Below are 19,540 nucleotides of genomic sequence, written 5' to 3' on the forward strand. Positions count from 1 at the left end.
TGGAAGTTTTTAATCTTTCTGAAAAACCCCGTATATATGTCATCGGTTTGTAAATTTTCTCGGAAGTATCTCGTGTTATAGTTGTGTTTTGGTTTATTGCGCGCCTTATAAGGTTCTCTATAGTTAAGGAGGGAAAGTCGTTTTTCTGTAAAATATCTCTAATTCTTTTAAGGTTTTCTTTATGAAAGTCTGTATCACTAATGTCTAATACTCTTTTTATAAAATTAGATGCTGTGTTTATAATAGTTCTTCTTGGGTGTTTAGATGTAAAATTGATTAAACGCCCGAGGCCGTAGGTTTCTGGTACCAGTCAAGTCTGAGTTGTGTTTCATTTCTAATCACAATTGCATCCAGTAGGCCTATTCTGTAACTTTTAACAACTATCGATATTGTTTAAATTTCTTTTGTTATTGTAACAAAAACAAAACAAACAAATGAAATTGTTGTAAAATAAACAAAGAGTAAAGTTGTTAAAAAGTTACAGAACAGGCCTACTGGTAAGGTAATTTGTTGTCTTTTTCTATCTCCATCGTAAATTGTATGTGTGAGTTGAATGAGTTCAAAATGTCCAAATTTTCCATGATATCATCTCTTTTCATGATCGTAAAGATGTCATCCAAATACTTAGTCAATATCTTCGGTTTTGTGTGCATTTTCATCAATGATGTGTCCAGTAGTTGTTCCATGACAATATCTGCGATGACTGGGGAGGCAGGGGAACCCATTGGCATGCCTTTATTTTGTTTGTAAAATTTGTCGTCATATATAAAATATCTTGTATCCTTAATACACAGCGTCAAAATGTCCATAAATAGCTCCTTAGGAATCGTCGTGTGTGTTTTTATTGTGTCCCATTTATCCTCTATCGTGTTTAGAGCTAGATTTACAGGTATGCTGGGAAATAGCGATACCACGTCAAATGAAATGAGCACTTCGTCAGGATTAATTTTTATGTTCTCAATTTTCGTCTTGAAATCTTTCGCGTCCTTTACGTTATAGATCGAATCCACTGTCAGATTTTTCAATATGTCGACCACATATTTACAAAGACCATTAGCAGGGGAGTTTATAGTGGAACAGATTGGTCTAAGAGGGTTACCATCCTTGTGAATTTTGGGTAAACCATAAAGTCTAGGAGCAGTGGAAGTTTTGTTGGTTAATTTGTATTTCTCCGCCTCATTTATAATGCCCAATTTGAATAATTTTTCCACTAGCAGATTGTTCTTGTTTTGTAGAATATTTGTTGGATCTCTTTTTAAGCGTCTGTATGTACACATATCTCCTACTATTGTTGCCATTTTCGTTTGGTATTCTTTTTTATACATAGCCACAGTCTTCCCCCTTTGTCAGCGTTTACAATAATATCATCATTTTCTTTTAAAAATGATCTGCACCGGCCCACTGTGCTGAGTATTTGTTTATCTCTAGCGTGAAGACTTGTTGTCGTTTCATTCTTCATGTGTTCGTCTATAATTGACACTAATTGAGTTCTCGCGATCTCTTGTTGTTCTTTGTCGTCGATGGTTTTTATGCAATCCTCTCCTTCTGCTATTACGTCAAATAATGGAAATGTTTTTGTTGTTGTTGCAGTTGCATATTTGGGACCTAGTGCTAACAACCACTCGATGTCATTTGGAAACTCTGTGTTTGTTTTGTTTACAAACCATCCATTACGGTTGTCCATTTTAATCTCCGTGTTATGTTGTTGTAACGACTTGAGCTTTTTTATTTGTGTAGATTTATAAGTGTTAGTATAAGTCCCAATTTACATTAGGCGAGTTTACTTGCGGCAATTGTCAGTTTGTAGGTGAGAGAGGGTGCTGAGAGGCAAAGGATTACCATATGCCTCACCTCTCTCTCCAACAAAATGACAATTGCCGCAAGTAAACTCGCCCAATGTAAATTGGGACTAACTCTCTTGCAGTTTTCTTTCACTCTCCATAAATAGATAAATTTCTTCTTCTTGTAACAATTCGGTAATTTGTGCTTGCAATTTTTCTTGTCTTACTCTGGTTTTGTGAGTTGTGTTGTGTTTTTGTTGTATTAACAGATTGAGAATTTTGTTGTGGAAGTGATAGACGTGTTTGTCTAGGATGCTCTTGATGTTTGGCGGGATTTCTTTGTTGATTTTGAAAATATTGTAAATATTCGATGTGCTATTGCTGATGAAGTGGGGAATAATAAAACGGAGATTAAAATGGACAACCGTAATGGATGGTTTGTAAACAAAATAAACACAGAGTTTCCAAATGACATCGAGTGGTTGTTAGCACTAGGTCCCAAATATGCAACTGCAACAACAACAAAAACATTTCCATTATTTGACGTAATAGCAACTGCGCTCACATATACAAACACATAGTTATTATTATTATTATTATGGCATGTTTATTTACATCTTGTAATAAAACTTAGCCTATTCACAAAGATTATTTGTATATATTTTCCATTGATTTCTGTCTCGAGCTATTGTTCTAAGTTCGCTAAAAGATTTAGATGTTTCTTGAGTCACTGATCTGCGCCAAGTAGATTTAGGGCGTCCTCTTTTTCTTTTTCCCTGTGGATTCCACTCCAGAGCTGCATGAGTTACATCGTTAGTGTCCTTTCGTAACGTATGTCCAATCCACCTGTATTTTCTGCGTTTAATTTCACGTTCTATTTCAATTTGGTTCGTCACTTGCAATAATCGCTCGTTGCTTATAGTTCGTGGCCACCATATTCTTAGAATTCTACGTAGGCACCTGTTGACGAAGCACTGTAGTTTGTGAGCTATCGCCTTTGTTACATACCAGGTCTCGCTTCCATAGATAAGAACAGATTTCACACACGCGTTGAAAATTCTGATTTTGGTGGTCTGTTTAATATTTTTGCAGCTCCACACACGACTCAATCGAGCAAAGGAGATTTTTGCTTTCCGCAGACGGTTGTCAATATCCGCTAGTGTTTACAAAGACAAACACATAGTTAACAAATACAAACCGAACAAATTTTAGTTGAAGTAAGCTCGCTGACGATTAGACAACCACAACTTTCTTTAAGTAAGTTTCTAAGTTTGTATTCTTATTTGTAAAAAACTGCTGATTTGTATTTATGTTGTAGTTCCCTGATGATGATTGGAGATTCCAATCGAAATATTGGAAATAAAACAAATTATTAAAAATCATAACATCGATTTTTATTTGTGAAAAGCCTATAGCCAAACAATACGTCAAGCATCAACATTCAAAAGGCGATAAACAAACCAAACAATTAGTAATAATTATTACTAATGTTGCAGATTTTCACAATTGTATAAAGGAAAAGTTGCTGAAAAAAATGTTTCAGCAACATTTTTTCAGCAACTTTTCCTTTATACAACTATCAAAATTTGCAACATTAGTAATAATTATTAGTAATTATCACGTAAAAAGACACAGCTATTAGGTCTGTACGATAAATCAAAAGTTTGTGCAAATTTTTACAAACTTTTACAAAATGCTGTTCGATAATAAACTTGTTCAGTAAAAGAGAAGTAGTTGCAAGAACTTGCAAATACTTTTTACTTGCGAAGTATCATGCCTACTACTTTGTCAGTACCATGGTGGAATAAGAAGGTGTTACATCAAATCATGTCAAACGTCAAATTTGCTCACAACAATGCATTACTGTGAATTGCTTGTTTACATTTTGTATCTGATTTTATTCACAATAACGCATTTTGACAACTGGTACGAAAATCAGCTGTTTTTGGCGTTACACCTTATTATTCGACTTTTTGTCTAATCGACTTTTTGGGTACTGACCATGGTGGAATAAGGTGTGTCTTTTTACGTGATAATTTGTAATAATTATTACGAAATGTTACTAAATGCTGTCTTTTTACACAAAAGTTCAGTAAAAGAGAGCGAAGTGAGAGAACAATTTTGACAGTTGTTTGCTGAGAAATTGCTAAAAGTTGCTGAAAGATGCATGGTGGAGTAAGAAGGTATTACATCAAATCATGTCAAACGTCAAATTTGCTCACAATAATGCATTACTGTGAATTGCTTGTTTACATTTTGTATGTGATTTTATTCACAATAACGCATTTTGACAACTGGTATGAAAATCAGCTGTTTTTGGCGTTACACCTTATTATAGTTGTGTCTTTTTACTTTTTCAGTAATAATTATTCAGTAACTTCTTTTCAGAGAGTAAAAGAGATTTTACTCTTTGATACGAATATAGAGAAAAAAGTAAAAAGACAGCATTTAGTAAACTTTAGCAAGATAACAGTTGATAACCAAAACAAAAACATTGGCGCCAATGCATGAAAGAAAAACTAACTGCAAAGCAATGAAAAAGTTCTTCAATTTTGAGCAAAATAAATAAAAAATATTAATATATTAATAAAATAATCAATAAAAATAGCTGAATGGTAATATTTATAGTATTTTTCCACAAAAATAAGGTAAGCATTGAACAGCTGACCATTAGCAGATGATTAAAAAACAGCTGAAGGAACTTGCTAAATGTTGCTGGGAAAAATTCTTTCAGCAACTTTTAGCAATTTCTCAGCAACAACTGTCAAAATTGTTCTCTCACTTCGCTCTCTTTTACTGAACTTTTGTGTAAAAAGACAGCATTTAGTAACATTTCGTAATAATTATTACAAATTATCACGTAAAAAGACACACCTTATTCCACCATGGTTAGTACCCAAAAAGTCGATTAATAAAAAACTGACTTTTGTATCCCTATTCCAAAGTACTTTTTTGACAACTACATATCGTGACTTCACTTCTTTGTTCGGCTTTGTAGTCTACCACACAAAATTAAAAAAAAAATAAAATAAAGAAAATTAAATTAAAATTGTTGACATAAAATTAATTAGATGAAGTTGTTTAAATAATAGAATATCCGAAGATTTATAGTTGCGTAGACTGCTGGCAGAACGACTGGGCGCTTTTAAACAAAGAGTTGCAACTTGCAGGTGCATGAAAACCAACCGTGTGTGGGTTGTGAGAAGAATAAAAACTTTAATAAAATTAAAAAATTTCAATTTCAAGAATTTCAAGAAAGAAGATAATCATGTAAGTAATATTTCCAAATATTATAAGTATTTTCTTTTAGTATTTATTATTTATTTATTTATTAGTATTTAGTATTTTCTCGAGAATATTTTCTCGAGAGTATTTCTCGAGAATATTTCCTCGAGAATATTTCCTCGAGAATATTTCCTCGAGAATATTTCCTCGAGAATATTTCTTCGAGAATATTTTCTCGAGAGTATTTTCTCGAGAATATTTTCTCGAGAATATTTCCTCGAGAATATTTCTTCGAGAATATTTCCTCGAGAATATTTCTTCGAAAATATTTTCTCGAGAGTATTTCCTCGAGAATATTTTCTCGAGAATATTTCCTCGAGAGTATTTTCTCGAGAATATTTCCTCGAGAATATTTCCTCGAGAATATTTCCTCGAGTATATTTCCTCGAGAATATTTTCTCGAGAATATTTTCTCGAGAATATTTTATTATATATATTTATCAAATATAATATTCTCAATTGCTTCACTTATATAAGAGAGATGAATCTTTTAACAATAATAAAAATAATAAGTAGTATAGATAATAATTAATTTATAGACGATGTATTTTTACATGCACTATTAAAAAATTAATGTATCAAAATAATAAAGATAATAAAGAGAAGTAACGATAAAAATCTTAAAAAATACAGCATGTTTCATCATCCTCAATGTCGAATTTATAGTCAACGAAAGCTAAATAAAAACAAAAAAAAAAGCAATTGATCGAATATCAGGCGCAGAATCGATTTCGTAAATTACCTCTTCACTGCGGTTTATTCTTCGCTTGGCGAATATAATAATTCGCAACTCACGATCCACCTCCACATTTCAGGGTAACGCAATTGGGATTGCACGAATGGTTAATATAACGGGCCAAACCGCCACACAGTGTGGCATCAACGACGCGATCTTCGTCCGCGAAACAGTAAATGCCGCGATTCTGGGAAAAAAGTTAAGTAAATGTTTATATGGAATATAATTAATATAATGGTATTGCGTTAAAGCCTACCCTCGCTTCGAATTGCTTTTCACGAATTTCGGATACTTCTGAACGTATCACCTCACCGATGTATTCGATTATCATTGTGTGTTTTTCCATATCACGGGCTGCGTACCAAACCTGCTATTTTTGATCTAGAAAAAGGATGGCAAAATTATTGCAAATCAAATGTGACGATTTCTCTACAAACTAAATGTTAAATCTTCGTCTACATTCGGCGAACTTTATGCGATTAAAAAGGCGCTAGATATTGCGGCCGAAGATGGTTATGACAAATGTGTCATTTTCACAGACAGCCTTGCGGCCTGTAAGGCTTTCTTTAATTGCAGCAGATTCGCAACGCTGAGAAACAAATATCCCCAACTTTTCACGAAACATTGTAGCTTGAATACTCTTCTAAAAACTAAGGATGCTGGCCTAATAAAAGCCATCATTGATTTCATCAGGGAAGCTAACCTGAACCTATGAACCACCACATCTTTTCCTATACTGTGATACCCACTCTGTGATATTTACTCTTTATTATCTAAACCTTAACCCTACACCCTAATATACATATACTCTAATACCCTCACCCCTACGTTCATACATCTTAACACCCTCACCTCATAACCTACACCTTAAAATCAAACACTAAACCTATACCTCAAAACCTACATCCCAACATTATACACCACAACCTAAACCTACACACCTTTAACCTACATCCTAAAAAGCATCACCTGAATACTACATAAAAGCACTTTACACTGTGATATTAGTTGCTAAGTTTTCTACCTAAACTGACGTGGAACTATACTTATGATAATTTCCGATCCCACACCCCCTTTTGGCCTTTTTTTATATCTTTTCAACAGCCTTTTTGAAGAATCATACAAATACATGGACTGCTGTCCTTTCGATTTTGGATACGTTGTTTGGAGTGCTGATGTCAATATCAACAATTTGCTCACTAATTTGTCTGCTATTCACGCCTCAAGCTGGAGTTCAAGTTTTGAACTAGTTACACTTGGTTATCTCTGTCTCAACCAGGTTTTCGTGAGTTGTCTTAATATCTTTAAACGATTAAATTATTCTCAAATTAAATGTTCACTTATTGTGATATCGCAACTAAAGTACCCTTAGTACCCTTTGTACTTATCTTCTTAGTTTGGTTCCTGTTACCTGGAGTAGCAGTCGATTTTTTGGAGTTAATTATATATACTACTTGTGGAATACAACCTAAATTTGGAATATAACCTGGCTATTGCATCCAAGGATCGCCAATCTTTATTTGCTGCCTTGCAAGGAGGCGCTCGAAACCACACACATTGTTATTTGAAAGAAAGTGAAAGAACAATAATGGCTGCTAAAGTTATATCGCAAGAAACCTTCGACGATGTCGTCAAAGAGAATATCATTGAATTTTCAATGGAACCCGAAGAGGCTAAACAGGAAACAATTAAACAATTTGAAGCACAAGTAAATATTTTGTAATTAATAATGTTTGCTTTGGTATATTGTCTGTGGGACGATGAAAATCTTCTTACACTTCAATGAGTTTATGACTCATATTGTATTTTGGTTTCTTTTCTTGGCTTAGTAAAAACTCTCCAAATGTTTTTGAATTTTTTCCAGAGGTGGATATTGTTGCGCTCTACTACGGGTAACATTGGAAAACTTATGGAAATGCCTATTCAACAATTGGTCATATGATGGGGTTAATTTCTAGTGTTCAGGTGATATAGTCCAAAAACTGATTTTTGGACCCGGGGTTTTCCATAAAATCCTCAAAAAGTCGAAAATTGGTCAATTATGGGGGCTCATTTAATGTAAGCCAGATTTTAGCTCGCACTTTAACCTTTTCAAAATGGTGCTATGTGTTGTAATGTCTTTTATGGATCGAGAGATATAACCCTTAGAATCTTGACATTTGAGCTATATCACCTGAACACTTGAAAATCATATGACCACTTGTTGGATATGTATTTCCATAAGCTTTCCAATGTTTCCCATTTTGTAGCAATCGGTCCAGTAGAGCCGGGTCTAACTCGGACTTTCGGGTCCAATAACCAGGCAACCGGTTCAGTCAACCAAGAAAATTATACATTCCATGAATGAAATTTCCTCGTGAGTTTTGTTTTTCCGCCGTTGCAACTTAAGGGAGAAAGTGAAAATATTCAAAGCCGATAGCCTTTGTTGCTAGTGCTTTATAATTATAATTTTACAGTTGAACCTCGATTATCCGTGAATCGATTATCCGGAAACCTCCATTATCCGTGATAGAAAAGAAATGTTGGACTTTGTTCCATTTCCTCTATTTTTCGTTATAAACTTCATTACCAGGGAGTAAAAACACACTTTCCAATTAATTTGATTAAGCAAACAAAATGTAAACAAAGAAAAACTGGAAATTCTCCCGTATTACACAATTTGTGTATTTATGGTATCACAAAAACCATGAGACAAAGTCAATTCAGATGACTCTGATATTAAGTATCTTTTAAAATTTTTGTGGATTGCCGTAACAAACTTAAAAAAATGCAGATTTTCATATTATTGTACGATACTGTGTCATTTTTACTTCAAAATATGTTTAAAATCTGCATAAAAGCATTGCCTATCCGGGAAAATCGATTATCCGTAATACCTCCGGTCCCTACCATCACGGATAATCGAGGTCCGTGTATTACAATTTGTTATTATAATAAACACTTAAATAAATAAACAAAAATAAGAAAATGTTCACGGGGAATTGCCGTACATGATAACCCCCAATATCTATCTCTGGAAAAAAAATTTCAAAAAAATCGGAGAGTACTATACTAGATTTGTTCCTGAGTTTTTGACTCATATTGTATTTTGGTTTCTTTTCTATTTAAGGGAATTAATTTGGCCAACATCATTAAAGATCTGGATATCAATGCTGATACTGGCAAGCCTATACTCAATGAAAAAATAGACCAATTAAAATTGCATTTAAATGAGAAATCCTCGGACAAAGAAAAATTGCTGGAATTGCTAAAAGTTATTGATGCAGAATGCCTGAAATCTTTACCACATCGAGTATTGGCAGCCAAACATGAAACCCACACATATATTCTGAAAATATTAGGCCAACAGTTGGAAACACCAGACGCTTTGGCGGACACAGTACTCCTGGAGACATCCTTAAAGACATTAAATAGCCTCTATCACATTCAACCGGATATTTTTGATGCCACAGCATTGACATATGTTAAAGCTCTACTTGATCTATTTGCGACCAAGGAAAGCGTAATTTGCCTCACATTACAATGGCTTCAAAAATGTTGTCTGATGCATGAAATCAATCGTCAGAATATAATGAAAGCAGATATCGTCAAATACTTGAAACCTTATGTATCAAAGGAGAGTGGTAAAATTTTGCGTGATGTTTTGGCAGTATTACGTTTTTTGGTCTTGGATGATGATATACGTGTTGAATTTGGTTGTGCACATGAGCACGCTCGCCAATTGGCGTCGGAGTTTATTGTAACTCTGACTGAATTATTGGGCGAAGTTCAGGATGTTAACATTTTGGCTGATTTAATGCTTACAATTGGTTCGTTGGCTGTTCGTCAAGAGTTTTGTGTAGCTGCTGATGAAGCAGGTTGCATTAAATTGGTGGCGCAAGCAATGGTAATTTATGTTATATCGAATGTAATTTTTGGCCTCCATTTTTCGCATTGTGTTAAAAATAAATGCACCGCCCTTGTTACTGTTTTTTTATCTTATTTTTAAAAATACCCCTTTTTATTCATAGAGCGATAACATCAACTCTGTCCGCTTGAATCGTGAAGCCCTCAAACTTTTACGTGCCTTGGCCGGACATGATGCTGTAAAAAGTCGCATCGTTCAGGGAGGAGTTGCACCCATACTTAAAGATGTGATTCATACACATATGGTATGAATGGTTACTTACTTAAAATTCACATAAATTATTTTCATAAAATATTTATCATTTATAGGCCAATGAGAATGTCGTTAGTGCTGCTCTAGCTTGTATTTCTACATTGACGTTGCGTGTCAAAGATAACAGTAAAACCTTCTTTGATACTGGCATTGCAGAGACTATTGTTGAGTCAGTACGACGTCATCCCAAAAATAAAATTGTACAGGTATGTTTGTATTAAACACGCTTTCCTGCAATTTTCCTAACAAATATTTGTTTTATATTCACTTTAGCGTAATGGGGCTTGGGCTATACGTAATATGGTATCACGTTCGAGAGAACAATGTGATACTTGGCTTTCGTTTGGAGTTGAGGATGTCCTCAATGCAGCAATGGTAGAACATCCATCAGTAGTTACTGATATTAAGGCAGCATTACGTGATTTGGGCTGTAAGGTTGAACTGAAAGAAGAATGGACTGGTACTGCAGAAAAGAAAATTCTCAAATGAAGAATAAATTGGAATACACAATTAGCTTGGATGTTCAATTTATGAAATATAAAAGGAGAAGAAAGCAGAGGCACTGCCAAAATGCACTGTTATTAACATGGTGAACAATTTGCTGATGACCCAGCAATTTGAATTTCAATAACAATTTAGTAATTAAGATCCTTTACGAATAACCTAAATGTAATAATGTGTCTACAACGTTACTAATTTTGCATAATTTTGGCTAATATATTTTTACACAAGGCTTAATTTTTATATCTATTAAAAGATCTTATATAAATTTGTATACAAATATGTGGATCATTTCTATAAAAATCGCAAAGTATTTAAGATTTGTAACACGTTGGGAATTGTGATATTATGCAGAACAAATTAGAAAAAAAAAAATAACAAGCGAGCTGCAGTCTTGAATTACAGTGAAACATTTTCTATCAGCCCAATCATAAACATCATCTCAATGTGAGTTTTCTCACACTCGCCTCCTCCTTTATTATAAACATCATAAGGGAGAACAAAACTCACGTTCGTGAAAAAGTAGCTATTATAAATGCCAAAAAAGTGAGACACTTACAAAGAACATTACTGTGAAAATTGTAACGGTGTATGTACAGTGTAAACCTTTAAATACATTGCCCCACTATGGTTCCCAATACATATAAATGCAACTTGAAAATCATTTCATTAATATTTCAAATTATTATTAATTATTCAAAATTATTTGAAAAGTATACAGCCATTATAAATATCCGATGATGGTAGGGAAAACACACTTTATACATTGCCTTTTTTTGTGGTCAATACAAATGACTGGTTTGAGTAAGAGTGATTTAAAATCAGGCAGATTTCTTCTATATACACATATAAGTGGATTTTTTAAAATGCAATGGATTTAAATTATCGGCTTCATTATGTATACGTAAAATAAATCCTCTTAAGGGAGGTAGACCCTGCAAAATACTCTAATGTAAACATGGCGTTAGTTTGGAAATTGTCAGCACAATATCAAGTTCCCCTACTTTGACAGCATGAATTAGATAATATTGTGTGTCCACTGGATAAGTATTTCAGGAAATAATAGTATAATCATTGTATCCGTGTATCAATGAAGCAAGAAAGGCCTCAATAGAGTTTGGCGTAATTTGGAGGCGGAGTTGAAGTTGGCCAACATTTTTCAGATATAGGAAGCGGTTCAGAATCATAGGATGGCAACTGGAATGGAAGGAACAACTCCAATCTGCAATTGTTTTTTTTTTTTTCAATTTTCTAACTTGTGAACCCTTCTTCACTTTTTTCGCTCCTCCCTTGTCATTTGTGATAGGTCGAGAAGTGAGCTGCAACTCACTCGTGAGAAGATCCCTACGTGATTATTCATCATCGCTATGTATGTATATATATTATTATTATTGGGCTTTTTCGGTTAGGTTAATTGAATAATAAACAAATTTATTTCATGTTTTTGCTTGACGTTGCGTTGGTGGGGTTCAAACCTTTTCAAGAGCTTCTTTTGCTCAATTCTAGCAACAGATGAGACATTTAGTTAGAAATTTTTACTTGAATTTAATGTTTTTAAAGTAAACTTTAAATGTCTTGTATTATTATTTATTTCTTTTTCATTTTAAGTAAAGAATTATGGCTCACTTCATAAATGCAGTATTTATTTATATTGCAAAAAATGACAATATCATAAAAAGATGAAGTAAATATGTGTGGCAACACTGTCATTGTCATTCATGAACGCACACATTGCTTCCGTTTTTTGAAAATAAATTTATTGGTGGTTATCATGAACGGCAATTCCCCGTGAATTTTTTCACTTTCTCCCTTACCCCCCGTTTACCCAACCTTTACACATGCCAGTGACAGTTCGAAAAATTCAATACATACACAATATTTTACTACCACAATTACATTTTTTGAATTGTCGACTCCACTGGCACTAGATTTTTCATGCCAGCAAAATTTTGAGCTGGCTGCCAATGATATGTCGAAAATGAAAAAAGAGTTGCCGAGACTATTTTTTAATCCATGTACATTTTTGTTTCTTTTAAGAATGCAAAGATTTAATGCACATTTTCAAAAAGGTTATGAAACACAAATAATACATCTCGGTAGCTGCAATATATTAGTGGTTAGTAAAGACATAATTTTGATGTTTTTCATGCAAATATAGGTTGATAAATAATTTCCCCTCTGGGATTACACAATATTGAAAAGGCGGCAATACCAGATTCATTATGTTTATGATTGAAAACAATCTTTTTAAAACGAAATAAAATAAAAAGTAATAAAATATGTTGTGAATTGTGTTTTAAATCTGAAATATAATGCACTTTTGTGTGTTAATGCGGCTTAAAATAGTTTTGAAATTGAACTTGCACTGGCATGTGTAAACACACAAGAAAACTGCATGCCAGTCGAACACTTTTTCGGCACTTTCGAGTATAATACATGTACTCAATTGGCACCAATTCACTGGCATGTGTAACGGAATTGTTAAGTTGCAACGGCGAAAAAATAAAATTTACGGGGGAAATTTCATTCATGATAACCCCCATTATATTGAATAATTACCACAAATCCGCCATTTCTAATAGTTTCTTATGTATTTTTCCTGTTTTCTTTGCAAATGTCAGTTGGCGTAACAGTACTAAAGAAATGTCAATTGGTGTGCAGTCCACTTGGAAACACTGCACAAATTCGGCAATTGCTGCGCAGTGTGATGTGTCGCGTGACATTTATGAAGTCGCGACGATGTCAATAAAAAGACATGCTGCATTTATGAAGTCGCGACGATGTCATTTGACGCATAATACTGCATTTATGAAGTCAGCCGATTTGATATCTTTTGAAAGGAAATGTGACAGAACCGATCTTACATTCGATATCTAGTTTCAGCAGAAAGCTTACTTGCATCAATCCCCTAAACATTTAAAAAATGTTTTATTTTTTTTTTTTTTTATAAAAATATCATTTATTCTATAACGTTGTACAAGAACATTTACTATTAGACCACCAACAATAAGGAAGATCTTACAAAAATATTGGGTGTTATTCTGAACGAAAATCCCGCGTGATTTTTGTCTTTCTGTCGTCTCAACATAAAAGAGAAAGTGTGAAAACTCACGGGAATTTACCTTCAAAAATAACCCCCATTGTGAATTTAATTTTATGAGATTTACTACTTACAATACTATAAATATTTCTATAAGAAACAAATAAAGTAGTTATTGTTAGCAAAGGAAAAACATAACATCTACAACTAATAATTATTTGGCCAATTTAAAATTGCGTAGACCCCCAGTCTTTAGACGATTATGTATGCTTAGTTTTGTTGAAGGTACTGTGCTCTCAGTGGTTGATGATTTTGATTCTACCTCTATGACATCACTATCATCGGACGCATCTGCAAATGGATCGACACGTTCAGAACCGCCAAAACCATTAAATACAAAATTTGGACCTAAAGGTTTCATCGAGGATGTTTTGGCACCGGCCGCACCAGCTGCTGATAATCCAAGTCTTGGTTTCTTAAAGATTGAGTACTGCAATGGGAATTCATGTAAGGATTATTTTTGAAATTATTTAACTTTTTTCATTTCATTTAGTTTTCACCTTTTCGCCCAAATCACTTTTAGCTTTTCGCACCGCACCCGCCGCCGCCGTTTTACTAGGTGAAATTTTAAGTGTTGTTATTTTTGCTGTTGTAACTTTAGGTCCAACTTCTGGTGGTTTAGCAGGATTGTCGAGATTACGCTTAAATAGCGGTACCAAACCCACACTGCTAGACTTAATATTAAGATAGGGCGAAGATGATTCTTCAATCTTTTTTATATTCTCTTTCTGTTGGGAAAATAAATAATAAATTAAAACGAATAAATTTCGTATAAAATACATTATTTGAAATGTTTTGTCTTAATAAAACTTACAATTGTAGGAGATATGGTGTAACGCTTTTCTTCTTTGATTTTGGAAAAGGGTGTTTTTTGTACAGATTCTGCACTGGAACCGGCGGAGTAGGATTTTGCGTCTTTGGATCCACCATTAGCCTCTAATGTTTTAATCTAAAAATAATTTGTATTTATTAGTTTAATTTCATTTTAATTCATAAATGTAAAAGGCCAATAAATAAAAAATAAAAATCTTGCGATTTTGCATTCGCCGAGTAGCTTATGTTTCAGAAAGAAAAGGTAAAAATATTTTTTGTTTATAACGTCGATATTCTGATCTCAATAATATTCGTATTGGCCATTTGTTTTTTGCGTAGCCTATAATTGAATACGGAATCGCTTTTTAAATAATAAATGTTTAAGGTTGATGTGTGTATGTTAATGTTGTACATACTCTGTAAATAATTAGGATCTCTTGGCTTTATTACAAAGAAAAGAAATCAACTAAATTAAACAATTTTGGAAAATGTATTTTTTGCTACTTTTTTCGCATAAAAAATTGCGAAGAAGACAATAAATTTGAGTCATAAAACGAAATTGACGTTTTATTCTCATCGGATCAAAAGCATTCTTCTTGCGATTCAAATATTCCAATAACTTTTCTTACCTTTTCCAAAAGACTGTAATTTTCACTTTCAAGTTGGGATATGCGTTCTTCAAGTGTTCTAGAAATATGAATTAATAAAAACATTTTCATAAATAAAACACAAAAATCAGTGCAGACCTACCTATTTAAATCACGTTCTTTGCGTAAATCATTTTGTACAGCTTTCAGCTGATTTCGTATATCAGCCTTTTTATGTTCACAAACTCGCAATTCCCTAAAATGTGAAAATGTATGAAATAGTTATTTCCAATCTAGTATTTTCTAATATATATTCAAATTGTACCTTTTTAATGTTGCTATACACACAGATAATACCTTGGGATCACTTTCAGTTTTTAGCAACTTTTCAGCATCAGCCATTGATGCTGTGAGCAGTGTATTGATGCCATTTAATGATTCCATTTGAGCTTTTAAACTTGTTACCTCATCACGAAGACTATCCATCGTTTTGACTTGATTTGTTAAAACTTTAATCTGAAACAAATGTAAGAATATTTGTATTTTGCGGATATTTTTTGTTTCGTTACTAACCTTTTCAACATAGTTTAGTACAACAAAATTGTTACTCTTGACTTCTTTTTCCAAGCCGGCTATTGTTTTCCTAAAAGAAAAATTCATTAATAGACGGTTAATAATCATCATATTACCTATTAACAGCAGGTATTTAGAGAGGATTTACTATTTTATTAAAGTGTGGGAAATTATGGAATCGTTTACCAGGGGTAAACTGGAAATTTTTAGTTTCGGATTATGCCACAGATCCTCTTCAGTTCTCTAATATACCCTGCTATACATATGTACATGTGGGTACGATGTTATAAGTTGGTTTTGGCACAAACGTTTTTATCACATTGAAATAATGGTCTTAGACCCATCTCTTATCCGTTCGTCGTCTGTTCATTTAAACCTTGTAATCACGCTACAGGACGCAATTCTGTCCAAACATATGAAGGTCTTGTTGTTTTGTTGGAGTGTCGAACTCAGTTCTAATTTTTTTGTGTGTACGACGGATATACTTACCACAGATAGGATTTTAATTTTAAGTTCTCATAAATTGATTCATTGAAAGAATTAAAAACTTATTAATATCAATCCTCAATGTCAAGGTTGACTCATGACAAAACATTGAAGAAGTATCGCTATTACAGTTAAAAAAGATAATATATCTACGCTAACCAAAAACAACGTAACTAAGATAGGGTGAAATATTTACATAATGACGTCATAACTTTGAGTTTGCTGTTTATTACTACAACAGAACTTGATCTAATGAAATTAAATTGTATATGCCAAGATATTTTAAAGGGACTATAGGGACTAGCATTTACAAAATAGTATATTTTAAAATTAAACTTACATGCATTTCTTTTGTGTTTCCTTAGCACTTTTGATCTGCTCTTCGGCTTTGTTAAGTTCTTTTTCTTTCATTTTCAACTGTAAATTTGCATTGTCCAACTGTTCCTGCAGTGAACCGACATCGATGCGACTTACATCCAAATTGGCCAAGTTGAAATAAACACGAAATATATTGCGATCGGTACATTTGTTACGGCATTGTGGGCAGGTTTTTGATCTACAAAGAAGGGAATATTTAATATGATAAATTACAAAGATCAATGACATCGTTTTAAATGATGTATATACCTTTCCAACCACTGCTTAAGGCACAGAAAGTGAAACATGTGCCCACAGGTAGTAACATGAACGTCATCGGACTGGGTAAAGAGTTCCGCACAAATTACACAATTTAAATTCAACATTGTTTGCTCTTTATATAAATTATTATACTAAATTATTCAGACATTGGACAGACACACGCTAATTAACTAATTAAACAATAAAACTGGGCCAAAAGCAAACAAAAACTGAATTTTGTTAAGGAAAAATTGTTGAAATGTGAAAAAAATAAATTCTTAAGGAATTGTTTGTTGCCGTTTGCAAATTCCCAGTTATTGTTGTTATTGCTATTATCTTTGGCAATTTGTTTTTGTTATTTTTATTTTGCGCCAATATTCTCATCTGTCACTTTGGTTATTGCTTACTGAACATGGCCAACAGTGTTGTATGAATTAGGCATCACGAAGTGGTGGTTGTGTTTACCCTGCGTTTACAAATGACAGGACAGTTGAGTTCATGTATTGATTGTCAAAATCCCACAACTTGCCTGTGTGACGTAGACGTCCCGACAACTGCAAAAACAGTTCTAAAATTTTGAATGAAAATCGTCGATTTCTTTTTGTTTTCCGTTCACGTGTTTTGTTTTTGTTCATGTTCTTTTGTTTTCAACATATTTCAATTATTATTTCACTTATTTTTACAAAAAATGTCAAAAACTTGTTAACCCGGCTGTCTGTGGAGAAATGATGGACAGCTGGGAGGCAAACGACAAATGTACGTATGTATTAGTAAATCAGAGTTGTATTTGAAGACAAACTGTCTGGTGTAAACGCCTAGTTAGTCTTATTTACGTACGCACTTTTAAATGATTCGTTTTACGAAATCCTAAATATTATAGTTTTTATCATGGTTTAATTAGAAAGTTATACCTCGGTTACAATTATAGCTGGTTTATACTTATGGTCCGAAATCCACTGGATTTCACGAAATCCTGAAATACACCCCGTTGTTTACACTTATAGTACGTTTAGACTATGGTGGGTTTAGCAAATCCAGTCGATTTAACTTGTCATTTTCATACAATATCTGTCAAATAAATCGAGATAATGCACTTAAACATGTTATAAGTGTATAGTCTAATATGCTGTTTATATAAGAGCTTTTTGGGAGGTTAACCTTCATTATCAGGATTTGTTTGACGTATGTGTAATGGAATTGACATTTAAAACCCAGTGGGTTTGTTAAATCCGGTTATATATAAACGTACTATTATACCCCGGTTACACTATTGAAGGTTAACCCACGGGGTTTAATAGATCCAGTGGGTTAATCTTTGCTGGTTACACTTAGCTTTTCGAGGATATAAACTGTCAGCTGATGTTTGTTTACGTATACATACAAAATAACTGATAAAGTCGTGTGTTACACTTTTACAATTTCTCGTATGAGATATCATCCCCTCTTTGCTCATATTGGTATATTTTACACACAGGGATACATTTTTGTATCATGGTATCAAGCGTACTTTTTGTTAAAAAAGTGTCTAATGTAAAAAAATAAATAATTTTATGATTTTCAAATAACTTTAGATTTATTAACTCCATAAAATCTCATGTGACCAATCGTAAACGTGTAAAACACGACAAACTCTGTTGCAAAAGCAGTTGCAACTTTTGGTACTTTTTGAGTAGAGTTGGATTTTTTTGCACAAATACCGAATACAACACTGTATTTTTGGTGGATTTGTGCCGGATTTAAAATAAACCCAGTCGTGAGAGGATTTAATTTTTGTATGGCAAATCTGGTCAGATTTGACCAGATTAAGCAATAAATCCTCATAAAGTGGGTTAACCCGGCAAAAAACTGTAGTGTAACCGCACTATTACAGGCACTTTATTTTTTTCTTGATTTCAAACATATAACAATAATCAAGGTAGATGCATATGTGCATCTGATCTAACATGAATTTTCAAAAAAAAAAAAAAAAAATGTAAATTGAAATTGAATTAGTCATCAAAAATAGACGACACTATAGAACTTTACTGCTTCATTTCAACAATTATCGAAAATTTATCTATATATCGTATTAATTGTGTTATAGTAGTAACAAATGAAAACCACCGCCGGGGATAACAATCTTGGCGCGATGCGGGGGCTAGACGTCACAACACTCTCATTTAACTTCTTGTAGTGTTGAACTGGGAGGTTGTGATTGACCAAAGGTTATCCACTCTCTGTCACGCACCAACACGGTGCACTAGAAACTCATAGTGCATCTCTGGACTGAGTGACACATATTTGGTAGCGATCTCCTACCAAAATAATGGTGAGATCCCCTAACACCGGGGTGTTATGCGACCTCGTGCTCATCGGTGTTCCAAAGGTTTGCAGTTAGGGTACCAACTGTATTCGAACGGAGCCTCGCTTGATACCTGGACACCTCAGCGAGTAGTTAGTGCCCCAGTCATGGTAGTGGAGGGCTATGCCATGGCTGTACTCAGCTCCCCCATTACCGTCAATTTCTCATGGAAAATTCAATTATTAATAAAACCCCAAACAACAACAATCCCGAATCATCAACATTACCGACCCTTGCTTCGAACCTGGACAATGCCGCACCTCGTGCGAACACCCAACCCCTGGGCGGGGACGTCAACAAACCGACAGTGGACAGTGTGAACGACGCCATCAATAAGCAGAGCAGGGAATTGCTCGAGCTCCTGGGGGACAGTGAGAGTCTCCGACTCAGTCAGGAGAGCCCCCCTCTCCATGGGACTGGGAGAGTTGGGAGGATGATGAGATGGATATTACAATTATCCCATCTCAATCATCCACCGCTACTCTCTCTCGTGCTTTGGAGAGCTCCAACCTAACGGTCGAGGCTCCCTCTCCTTCAGGGGCTAAACTGTCGGTCGGTTC

General features: G+C 33.9%; 3 protein-coding genes across 7 annotated transcripts; 1 reads left to right on the plus strand and 2 right to left on the minus strand.

Annotated features, from left to right (window-relative positions):
- Window positions 1-4,726: 4,726 nt before the first annotated feature.
- On the plus strand, window positions 4,727-10,742 carry LOC141387703 (armadillo repeat-containing protein 6 homolog). Of its 3 annotated transcripts, none has more exons than XM_073957781.1 (7): window positions 4,727-5,051; window positions 6,907-7,087; window positions 7,166-7,510; window positions 8,912-9,688; window positions 9,813-9,953; window positions 10,018-10,167; window positions 10,235-10,742. In XM_073957781.1, exons 3-7 carry the CDS (start codon window positions 7,391-7,393, stop codon window positions 10,448-10,450), a joined length of 1,404 nt encoding a protein of 467 aa, XP_073813882.1. In that variant the 5' UTR covers window positions 4,727-5,051; window positions 6,907-7,087; window positions 7,166-7,390; the 3' UTR covers window positions 10,451-10,742. The 3 variants fall into 3 exon arrangements, with proteins under 3 accessions (XP_073813882.1, XP_073813880.1, XP_073813881.1); XM_073957779.1 differs by having other exon boundaries at window positions 7,175-7,510; XM_073957780.1 differs by having other exon boundaries at window positions 7,199-7,510.
- Window positions 5,607-13,083, minus strand: LOC141387705 (histone-lysine N-methyltransferase trr-like). 3 transcript variants are annotated; one of them, XM_073957786.1, is made up of 3 exons: window positions 6,059-6,264; window positions 5,809-5,989; window positions 5,607-5,742 (listed from the first exon to the last, which is right to left on the minus strand). In XM_073957786.1, the coding sequence occupies exons 1-2, from the start codon at window positions 6,146-6,148 to the stop codon at window positions 5,858-5,860; spliced, it is 222 nt and encodes a 73-aa protein (XP_073813887.1). In that variant the 5' UTR covers window positions 6,149-6,264; the 3' UTR covers window positions 5,607-5,742; window positions 5,809-5,857. The 3 variants fall into 3 exon arrangements, with proteins under 3 accessions (XP_073813887.1, XP_073813886.1, XP_073813884.1); XM_073957785.1 differs by adding an exon at window positions 13,022-13,083 and having other exon boundaries at window positions 5,724-5,989; window positions 6,059-6,183; XM_073957783.1 differs by having other exon boundaries at window positions 5,724-5,989.
- A 305-nt stretch (window positions 13,084-13,388) lies between these two features.
- Window positions 13,389-16,987, minus strand: nopo (TRAF interacting protein no poles). The gene is made up of 9 exons (XM_073957782.1): window positions 16,649-16,987; window positions 16,362-16,577; window positions 15,536-15,605; window positions 15,288-15,478; window positions 15,126-15,218; window positions 15,005-15,062; window positions 14,377-14,511; window positions 14,063-14,290; window positions 13,389-13,992 (listed from the first exon to the last, which is right to left on the minus strand). Exons 1-9 carry the CDS (start codon window positions 16,762-16,764, stop codon window positions 13,717-13,719), a joined length of 1,383 nt encoding a protein of 460 aa, XP_073813883.1. The 5' UTR covers window positions 16,765-16,987; the 3' UTR covers window positions 13,389-13,716.
- Between the last annotated feature and the right edge of the window lie 2,553 nt (window positions 16,988-19,540).

This window comes from Musca autumnalis, unplaced genomic scaffold (genome assembly GCF_047663935.1).
Source record: "Musca autumnalis isolate F117 unplaced genomic scaffold, ASM4766393v1 scaffold_5, whole genome shotgun sequence".
NCBI lineage: Eukaryota > Metazoa > Arthropoda > Insecta > Diptera > Muscidae > Musca > Musca autumnalis.

Excerpts from the sequence above, each read along its gene's own strand:
- LOC141387705 (XM_073957786.1), bottom strand. The coding sequence starts at position 6,148 with ATGGAAAAACACACAATGATAATCGAATACATCGGTGAGGTGATACGT. Across the intron at positions 5,990-6,058 it reads AAAAGCAATTCGAAGCGAGG|AATCGCGGCATTTACTGTTT; the intron begins GTAGGCTTTAAC and ends CTTTTTTCCCAG.
- LOC141387703 (XM_073957781.1), top strand. The coding sequence starts at position 7,391 with ATGGCTGCTAAAGTTATATCGCAAGAAACCTTCGACGATGTCGTCAAA. Across the intron at positions 9,689-9,812 it reads AATTGGTGGCGCAAGCAATG|AGCGATAACATCAACTCTGT; the intron begins GTAATTTATGTT and ends TTTTATTCATAG. Across the intron at positions 10,168-10,234 it reads CCAAAAATAAAATTGTACAG|CGTAATGGGGCTTGGGCTAT; the intron begins GTATGTTTGTAT and ends TATTCACTTTAG.
- nopo (XM_073957782.1), bottom strand. The coding sequence starts at position 16,764 with ATGTTGAATTTAAATTGTGTAATTTGTGCGGAACTCTTTACCCAGTCC. Across the intron at positions 16,578-16,648 it reads CTTAAGCAGTGGTTGGAAAG|ATCAAAAACCTGCCCACAAT; the intron begins GTATATACATCA and ends CCTTCTTTGTAG. Across the intron at positions 14,291-14,376 it reads ACACCATATCTCCTACAATT|AAAGAGAATATAAAAAAGAT; the intron begins GTAAGTTTTATT and ends TTTTCCCAACAG.